Source organism: Equus przewalskii, chromosome 21 (assembly GCF_037783145.1).
Source record: "Equus przewalskii isolate Varuska chromosome 21, EquPr2, whole genome shotgun sequence".
Taxonomy (NCBI): domain Eukaryota; kingdom Metazoa; phylum Chordata; class Mammalia; order Perissodactyla; family Equidae; genus Equus; species Equus przewalskii.
The window spans coordinates 49,362,260-49,371,159 of NC_091851.1; the positions used below are offsets into that span (position 1 = coordinate 49,362,260).

The 8,900-nt window shown below is 64.3% G+C and overlaps 1 protein-coding gene across 50 annotated transcripts in view; it reads left to right on the forward strand.

The window, feature by feature from the left end:
* RTEL1 (regulator of telomere elongation helicase 1) overlaps window positions 1-8,899 on the forward strand; it is a 44,569-nt gene extending 35,670 nt beyond the window's left edge. For 2 of the 50 annotated variants that reach the window (XM_070588671.1, XM_070588670.1), the window contains 18 exons: window positions 444-576; window positions 695-808; window positions 887-927; window positions 1,114-1,199; window positions 1,364-1,441; window positions 1,844-1,921; window positions 2,358-2,504; window positions 2,586-2,701; window positions 2,860-2,983; window positions 3,073-3,220; window positions 3,325-3,485; window positions 4,120-4,212; window positions 5,800-5,998; window positions 6,198-6,338; window positions 6,981-7,097; window positions 7,315-7,548; window positions 7,644-7,805; window positions 8,380-8,899. In XM_070588671.1, the coding sequence (XP_070444772.1) occupies window positions 444-576; window positions 695-808; window positions 887-927; window positions 1,114-1,199; window positions 1,364-1,441; window positions 1,844-1,921; window positions 2,358-2,504; window positions 2,586-2,701; window positions 2,860-2,983; window positions 3,073-3,220; window positions 3,325-3,485; window positions 4,120-4,212; window positions 5,800-5,998; window positions 6,198-6,338; window positions 6,981-7,097; window positions 7,315-7,548; window positions 7,644-7,805; window positions 8,380-8,387 (2,180 nt within the window). In that variant the 3' untranslated portion in view covers window positions 8,388-8,899. Of the gene's footprint in view, window positions 1-443; window positions 577-694; window positions 809-886; window positions 928-1,113; window positions 1,200-1,363; window positions 1,442-1,843; window positions 1,922-2,357; window positions 2,505-2,585; window positions 2,702-2,859; window positions 2,984-3,072; window positions 3,221-3,291; window positions 3,486-4,119; window positions 4,213-5,796; window positions 5,999-6,197; window positions 6,387-6,980; window positions 7,553-7,643; window positions 7,806-7,926; window positions 8,062-8,148; window positions 8,253-8,379 lie in introns of all 50 variants that reach the window. The other 48 variants (XR_011530893.1, XR_011530896.1, XR_011530897.1 and 45 more) reach the window with 48 other exon arrangements.
* Window position 8,900: the final 1 nt, after the last annotated feature.

The window sequence follows — 8,900 nt, forward strand, 5'->3', positions numbered from 1 at the left end:
TGCCTCCTGGGGACGCAGGCTTATGCTCCCTCTTTTGCAGTCCCGCCCGGAGCGTTGGGAGGCCCTGCTTCCTTCCCGGAGTGCGCTTGGGCCATTGCGCGGTGGCGGCCCCTGTGCCTGCTCTTTGCACCCTCAGCAGCACATTGACCTCTGTGGAAGTCTGGGTTTGGGGTTGGCTGCCTCTCTGGAGGTGACCACAGCATCTGCCCCAGGGGGGCTGCTCTGTCTATGTCCTGCTGCCAGGACCCCTTGGGGTAGGATCCCCGCTTGCACGTTCAGCTCAGGGCTCAGATGAGCCCCCCTCGATCAGACTCATGCACGTGGGCCACGGGGCCCAGCAGCTGCCTGTGGAAGAAAGACACGAGGATGGTGGTTGGGGCAGCGGCTGTGGGCCTCCCTGCGGGGTGCCCCCACATCCCAGCCTCACACTTGTCACCCCCCAGGGAAGGTGCTCAGCTACTGGTGTTTCAGCCCCGGCCACAGCATGCGCGAGCTGGTCCGCCAGGGTGTCCGCACCCTCATCCTCACCAGTGGCACACTGGCCCCCGTGTCTTCCTTTGCCCTGGAGATGCAGATGTAAGCGTTTCCCTGTGCCCCCAGGGGGTCCCAAGGTCAGCCTCCCTGCTATGGGCCGCAGGGGGTTCAGGGCCTCACAGGGGCCACCCCCTGCCTCCCTCCCTGTCACTGCCTCCAGCCCTTTTCCAGTCTGCCTGGAGAACCCACATGTCATCGACAAGCATCAGATCTGGGTGGGGGTCGTCCCCAAAGGCCCCGATGGAGCCCAGCTGAGCTCTGCGTTTGACAAACGGTAGGGAGCCTGGCAGGCACGGAGGGGTCGGGTGGAGCGCTGGGACCCTTGTGGCAGCAGCCTCCTGACTTTGTGCAGGTTCTCTGACACGTGTTTGGCCTCCCTGGGAAAGGCGCTAGGTGAGTGTCCACTGGAAGCCCTTGATCCAGGCTGGCCTGTCCTGGGCCTCCACCCCATTCTGTGGCATCTGGGGAGCCCTGTCTTGCACTCCCAGCTCCGTTCCCTGGCCTGCCTGCCCTCTCTGGGGAGCCAGGGGGGCCTGTGCAGATCCCCACTCCTGCTAACCAAGGCTGTGGCCCTTCCAGGCAACATCGCCCGTGTGGTCCCCCATGGGCTTCTGGTCTTCTTCCCTTCATACCCCGTCATGGAGAAAAGCCTGGAGTTCTGGCGGGTTCGTCCCCTCTCCGTGTGTCCTCCTGGGGGTGGGAGGGGAGCCCCAAATGGCCAGGGGTCTGGCAGGGCCTTTGTCTGAGATGGCAAAGGTGGCTGCAGAGCCACCCTCAGCTTGCCAGATGCGCTGGTGCAACGGCACCCTGACCCCACCTCCTCCCGCAGGCCCAGGACTTTGCCAGGAAGCTGGAGGCCCTGAAGCCCGTGTTTGTGGAGCCGAGGAGCAAAGGCGGCTTGTCAGAGGTCTGGGCCCACCTGCCCAGATAGGCCCCGCTGCCCATCATGGCTGCTCTGGGCTGGCTGCTTCCCTGACCAGGGGCTGTGGCCAGCTCCAGGCTGTTTGCCGGGCCTGGTGTCGCCTTTTAGAAAGTTTGGGCATGGGGCCGATAGCAGCAGGCCATCATGTCTGAGGGACTGCCAGGGAAGCGGGGCTCCCCCGACCCTAGCCCTGGGTCCCTGTTTTCTGGGAAACACTCTGGGTGCTGGGTACAGGTCAGCCTGGGAACCGATGCCATCAAGGAGCTTCCAGCACCCTGCTGGCCCACCTCACAGCTGGGACACCCCGTAGTCTCGGAGGACGAGACCAGGGGTGTCTCTCCCGGAGGAGGAAGGGCTGGGCACAGGCTGAGCAGCTTCTCTTCCCAGGTGATGGACGCTTACTACAGCACAGTCGCCTCCCCCGGGGCCAGCGGGGCCGTCTTCCTGGCTGTGTGCCGGGGGAAGGTGAGGCCTCAAACATCCACCCAGCACTCACTGGCCGGCCTTCTCCTGCCTAGTGCCTGTACCTGAGGGGGCTCATGGATTGTGACCTGAGGGCTGCACCACGGTGGGGACAGGCCAGTCCCCTCCCTCGGGCCCCACGTCCAGCAAACACAGGAGGGCACAGCCCTACTACCCTGGCTGGGGCGAGCAATGGGACCCCACTCATGGGCTGCCAGCAGGAAAGATGGAGGAGGTTTCAAAAGTGTGAGAAGTTGGTCATGGACTTCTGGGAGCCAAGGACCCAGGGAGGGCCTAACCCGAGGTTGGAGGTTTCTCCTGCCCTGACCATACCTGGGAGCGTGTGGCTGTGAGGATCTGGGCACAGGCAGACCCTTCGGGAAGGTCCCTGGGCTTGTGTGCAGGAAGTAGGGGGAAAAGAGTTCTCACCGTCCACCAGGTCAGCGAGGGGCTGGACTTCGCAGACACGAATGGCCGTGGTGTGATCGTCACAGGCCTCCCATACCCCCCACGCATGGACCCCCGGGTTGTCCTCAAGATGCAGTTCCTGGATGAGATGAAGGGCCAGGGCGGGGCCCGGGGCCAGGTGAGGTGTGGTGGGGCTGGGTCGGGGCAAGGGAGGGCTCCGTGCCCCCGTGACCAAGCCCCATGACCAAGTCCCCCACAGTTCCTTTCTGGGCGTGACTGGTACCGGCAGCAGGCATCCAGGGCTGTGAACCAGGCCATCGGGCGGGTGATCCGGCATCGCCACGACTACGGGGCCGTCTTCCTCTGCGACCACAGGTGTGGCTCTCCTCTGCTGCATGAGACCCCTGCCCTGCCACCTTTCAGCACTGGTTGTCCTGGGAGCAGCGCTGGCTGTCCCCTTGGCAAGTGTGAGCCCGGAAGGTGGGCTGTGGGGCAGGCAGGACTCCCGGGCTGATGGCCTACCACCCTGCTAGGTTCAGCTATGCGGACGCCAGAGCCCAGCTGCCCTCCTGGGTGCGCCCCCATGTCAAGGTGTACGACGGCTTTGGCCACGTCATCCGAGACGTGGCCCAGTTCTTCCGCATCGCTCAGAAAACCGTGAGTGCAGACGCCCAGCTGGCTGTGCCCTCGCACCCTAGCCGGGGAAGGGGCTGAGCGGGACCCCCAACCACCTTGTGACTATCCAGATGCCAGTGCCGGTCCCCCTGGCTGCTGCCCCAAGTCTGAGTGGGGGAGAAGGTGCTGTCACGGTGGCCGTGTCTCCCAGGCCCCTGTCCACAAGGAAAGCCAAGACTTTGGATGTGCACGTCCCTAGCCTGAGGCAGAGACCCACAGGTGCGTGTGGCCAGGCTGGTGGCATGCTGGGCCTGATGACTAGAGGGCCCTGCCAAGCCTGTCTGTTGCAGGGTGCTTTGCTGCCCACACTCATGTTCTCACAGGACCGCTGGCCACCAGGGACGCTGAGGGCAGCCTGTGTGTGGAGTATGAGCAGGAGCTGGTCCATACCCAGCGGAGGCCCATGGGGCTGCTGGCCGCCCTGGAACACAGCGAGCAGCTGGCCAGGGGGCCTGGGGACCAGGCCATCCCCCAGGAGGAGGAGGTGTGGGTGCCAGGGGCCCTGGAGATGGACACAGACACCTAGACCCTGCCTGTCTAGCCTTGGGCACCTCCACACTCACTCCTGTAAATCCCCTTGTCGGATGGGCAGTTGGAGGTTTCAGTCCTCGCCTGCCAGCACTGTGTACCCAGCATAGCCCCCAGCCCTCAGCTGGCACTCCTACACGCCCATTGTGGTCCTCTGTGGAGAGTCAACCTGACACTGTCCACTCAGGGTCCAGCGCCTGCTGCTCCCGAGGCTGGCCCTTTCTGGGTGCCTGAGCTGTGGGCGGTCTTGGTCCTTCTGCCCCAGGGCCTTTGCCCAGAAACCCATGATTTCCCGGCCTGACCCGGAGCTCCCTACTTCCCACTGGCTGCCATTCCCTCCTCTGCTCCCTGTCTTGCTCTTGGCCCTGAAGTGGGCATCCTGTTCCTTCCCTCCAGTTCCCTTCAGTTACTGTAAAGCCACTTGCCCTGGACCCGCTCCCGTGCTTTGCCCCCTGCAAGCCACCAGGGAGGCCAATGATGGGACTTGGGGAGAGGGCCCTTCTCCCCACCCCGTGGGCCAGGCACAGTGTCACACGGGGCTTTGGGGACCCTGAGGGTGTGGGTCAGGACCACAGCTGTGTTGCCCTCAGGCACATCGCTCTACTTTGTCCCTCCTGAGTGAGAAGAGGCCTCTGGATGAGCAGAGAGGAGGAAGGAAGAAGATCAGGCTGGTCAGCGGCCAGGTACGTGAGCCACACACAGAGTGGGGATCTGGTTGGAGCCACAGGGCACATGTGGCTCTCAGTGCCCGTGCCCATGGCTGGTGGCCCCCAACCAAACAAGAGTGTGAAGTTTGAGTGGGCTGAGCCTGCTCACCATCCTAACTCAGCTGTCCCCACGTCTGGGAGCTGGGGTCCCAGGGAAGGGAGCTGGCTGGGCATGGGGCTTGGTCTTCTCATGGGGTCCTCATGCAGCTACAGGAGTTGAGGGGGTACAGAGTGGAGAGTGGCCCCGCTGTCCACAGCTGCTCCAAGGCCTGCTTCGCCCCCTCTTTTGTTTCGGCTGGAATGTTTACAGCGAGTTCCAGACACCATGCCTCTTCAGACTTTCCTCCAAACGAGGAGCTTGTTTGTCCTGCTGGCTCCCTCTCCAGGGCAAGCTCCAGGGGCCCCCTGCTATCCCAGCTGTTTGCGCTGCCCCGGTGCACTGGGACCGTGGCGCGCACGGCTCCCCAGTCTCTCATTTTAACTTTTTATTTGGAGGCCGTTTCTCACCTCCATAAGCTCACAAAAACAGCACAGAGCTCCCACGTGCCCTCCCCACGCAGCATCCGGTGGTACCCTCACCCATCTCAGACCTCCTTCACATTTCCGGGGCTCCTCAGCGTCTCCCCCACTTGGGGTAGCTCCTCCACACTTTGGAGTCACGCAAACTTGCGGTCAGATCCGAGGCTTTCATTTTGTTGCTTTGTTCCTTTGGGAGGGCACCTTGCGGGTGGCTGGTAATGTCCTCACAGACCCATGCCAAGCGGGAGTCAGGCCCCGGCCCTTTAAGCAGATTTGCTGTGGGCCTTCAGCTGGGCTGGCTCCCGAGGCGGGCTGGGCTGGGCTCTTGGCATGAGTGTAGATGCTGACGTGCCTGAGTGTGGGGAGGGTCTGCGTTCCCAGCCTCAGAGGAAAGCAATTAAGAGCGTCTGAGTTACAGCCCGAGCCAGGAAGCCTCCGGAAAGCCCCATGAGCTGCTGCCTTTGTCCATCTCCGCTGGCTTCTGGGAAGAACTGGGTGGTGCCCGGGGGACTGACCTTGTCAGGAAGTAGGCTGGGTGCCAGGGCCCTGGGCCTCCAAGGGCTGAGCTGGATAGGGACTGGGACGCCTGTCTGGTTTCCATGCTTCCTTGTCGAGAGTCCAGCGTCAGGGCCTGGGTTGTGCAGCAGAAATGGGGCATGGGGACGTTTTAAGTCCCCAGTACATTGGGGAGTGTCCCTTGCTGTGAGCTGACTGTCCTCTGCACCAGGGGCATTGCTGCAGCTGTGCCTGCCATGGGTGTGGTGCCTGGCGGGCAGCAGGAGCTCCCAGTCTGGGGACAGCAGACCCAAGCTCTCCCCCTTGCTGCTCTCAGAGGGCATGCCTGTTGCAAACTGGAGCTGCCATCTGTGGATTCTCTCCCAGCCCCACCTGGCTGCCGTGGGTGACCCCAACCAGGCCTGGCGCTGGACATGCCCCCCCAGAGACCGCCTTCCACGGGCAGCAGCCTCCACAGCAGCCTGCTGTCCCTGGGGGCATAGGAGGGTCGGTGTCATCTGACAGGGCACCTGGCCATGTGTCCAGCAGGAGGGACCAGCAGCCAGTGCACAGGCTGGCAGGGCCAAGCTGTTCATGGTGGCTGTGAAGCAGGCACTGAGCCAGGCCAGCTTCGACACCTTTGCCCGGGCCCTGCAGGACTACAAGGGCTCTGATGACTTCGAGGCCCTGGTGGCCTGCCTCCACCCCCTCTTTGCCGAGGACCCCAAGAAGCACAGCCTGCTCCAAGGTGCGCTGGCCTGTCCCCCAGGGCAGTGTCACAGTCATGGGGTGGGGACCACAGAGGACACTGGGCAGGCCACTGGGGTCCACGGTTGTCCCTGCTCCCTAGAAAAGGTGCAGGTGGGTGACCCACGGTCCAGAGCTCCCAGCCCTGCATGTTGGCTGCGGCATGTGGAACCCATGGGCCCAGATGCTCCTCCCGACAGGCTTCTACCAGTTCGTGCGGCCTCACCACAAGCAGCGGTTTGAGGAGGTCTGCATCCAGCTGACCGGCCAAGGCTGTGGATACCAGCCTGAGCACAGCCTTCCTCAAAGGCAGGGGGCACCACCAGCCCTGGACCCCAGCGGTGAGCAGGGCCCTACTCTGTCAGGACCATCAAAGTCAGACCCTGAGGGTGAGGCAGCACCTGGGGCTTTAGGGTGGGTCTTAGCTCGGCCCACCCTCCCTGTCTCCACATGGGGGCTGGCAGGAATCACCACTGCAGGGTGGTGCCATGTAGGGGAGGTATGGGGTCCCCAGGGCATGCACCTGGCGAATCATGCACGTACTGGGTTCTGGAGCCGTCTGCCCACTGTCTCTACCTGGGGTGGACCCTGCATCTCCAGAGCCTGGGAGTTTCTGTTCCCATGCGTTAACGAACAGCCCAACCTCCCTGAGAACAGGTGTCATGGGCTGAGGGGTTGGGGGGTAGGAAGACCCCTCCCTCTGCCCCCAAGGGGGTACTTTCCAGCTTGAGAGTTACTCCTCCCCCTACTGGGCTTGGTGCCCATGAAGTGTCCTCGTGCCTGGCCCTCCAGCTAAGGGATGGGCTAAGTCCTGCCCCCTCCCAGCACTCGGCCGTCATGGGAGTGCACAAGTCAGAGCCCTCCTGCTGCGGGCCGAGTCTCCCCTGAACAGGCCTGCCTCCTCCCCAGGGACCACTCCGACCCCCCCCCCCCCCGCCCCGGGAACCACCTAGGTAGCTACTTGTGTCTCCGTATTTCTTCAGGAAGGAGGGAGTTTGACCCCAAGCTGACCCTGTCCCAGGGTGCGGCCAGGCAGCTGGACCCTGGAGAACATCTGAACCAGGGCCGGCCCCACCTGACCTCCAGGCCGTCTTCCGCAGGTACCCTGGCCCTGAGGACGCTTTGGACCAGAGCCAGGAGCAGAGCTGCAGACCCCTGGGGGAGGAGTCACCTGGGGGGGCTGCTCTGGTTCTGCACCCCCCAGAGCAAGGGAGGCTGATGGTGTGAAGGCTCCCCAGGAGTGCCCAGGAAGCCAGGTGGAGCTCTCTGGGCCCCTGGACCCCTGACACGGCCTGAGACACATTACCTCCCCACCAGGAGTCTCCAGCAGCCGTCCACAGGAGAAGAGTGGAGCCCCCCGAGCAGAACGGCAGGGCCAGCCTGCCGTGAGCGCCTACCTGGCCGATGCCCGCAGGGCCCTGGGGTCCGCAGGCTGCAGCCGGCTCCTGGCTGCGCTGACCACCTACAAACGGGATGACGACTTTGAGAAAGTGGTGGCCGTGGTGGCTGCCCTTACCACGGAGAGGCCTGAGGACTTGCCCCTGCTGCAGAGCAAGTGACTGCGGAGGGGTTCTGGGGGCAGGGGGCCAGTTAGGGGGCTGTGCGGGCAACTGGGCTGGGCTGGGCCTGAGCAACGCTCCACGCAGGGTTCAGCATGTTCGTGCGCCCGCACCACAAGCAGCGCTTCCGGCAGACGTGTGCTGCTCTGACCGGCCCACCCGTCCCGGGCACGGACACCGAGCCGCCGGGACCCTGGGAGGGGAGCCCTGCCGTGCCTCCTGACCCCACCCACGGGGCTCCTGGGCCAGGTAGGTGACTTGCCTAGAGCTCCCGCCATCCCTGCCTGTCACCCTGGAGCCCCACTCAGCTCTGTGGGGTGGGCAGCAGTGAAGCGCCAGGCACCCCCCAAACTCACTTCTCTGTCTCCAGGCCCCTCACAGCTGGACAAACCAGGGAGGACCCAGAGCAAGATCTCCTCCTTCTTTAGACAGAGACCGGTGGGGGGTGCGGGGTCTCCCAGCCGGCCCCCCGGGGCCCCCCGCGGGCACGCGCAGTCTGAGTGGGGTAGGTCTCGTGGGGGGCTGCAGGGACTGTGGGGAGTGGGGGCCAGCTGAGCAGCAGGCCCGTGGCACTCACGCGGCCCCCTTGCAGCAGGCTCGGCGTGCCCCGGCTGTGGGGCGGAGGACGCTGTCCTCTTCCAGTGCCCCTCCTGCAACTTCCACCGCTGCCGAGCCTGCTGGCGACGGCACCTCCAGGTCGGCCGCCCGACCCTGTGCACACAGCCCCATCCCCCTTGGACATGGCCTGCCAGCACCACCCCACCCAGTGGACAGAGTGGGGAGGTGGGTAGCCGTGTGTCCAGTGCCCTCTGTGTCTCCACAGGCCTCTAGGACGTGTCCAGCCTGCCACACCGCCACCAGGAGGCAGAGCATCATGCAGGTCTTCTGGCCAGAGCCCTGGTGAGTGTGGAGACACTCAGGCCCTGCAGGGTGTGTAGAGGCTGACCGCCCCACCCCGGACCAGGCTTGGACACTTCCTGTCGGGGCGTGGGCCAGACCCAGCACAGCAACCCCGGCCAAGAGCCCACCTTCGAGGGAGGCCAGTCCTGTGTCTGGGACAGCTCTGAGACAGCAGCAGGGTCTGAACCCACCTGCAAGAAGCCCTGAACCCCCCGAAGGTCTGGGGGCAGGGGGGTCAGCTGGAAGGTGTTTCCAGAACTTTACCCTGCTGCTGGCTTGTGGGGGGAGCCCTGGGGGCTTCGCAGCTGAGTCCACGACCGGGAACGGGGTCCTCCTCTGCTCCATCCTCTGGGGGACATTCTCAGGGGCCTATGCATGGGCAGGAGACCTGCTTTTAATCAGGCGACAGGGCTCGCCCTAATAAAGCTGCTGGCACTACTGGAC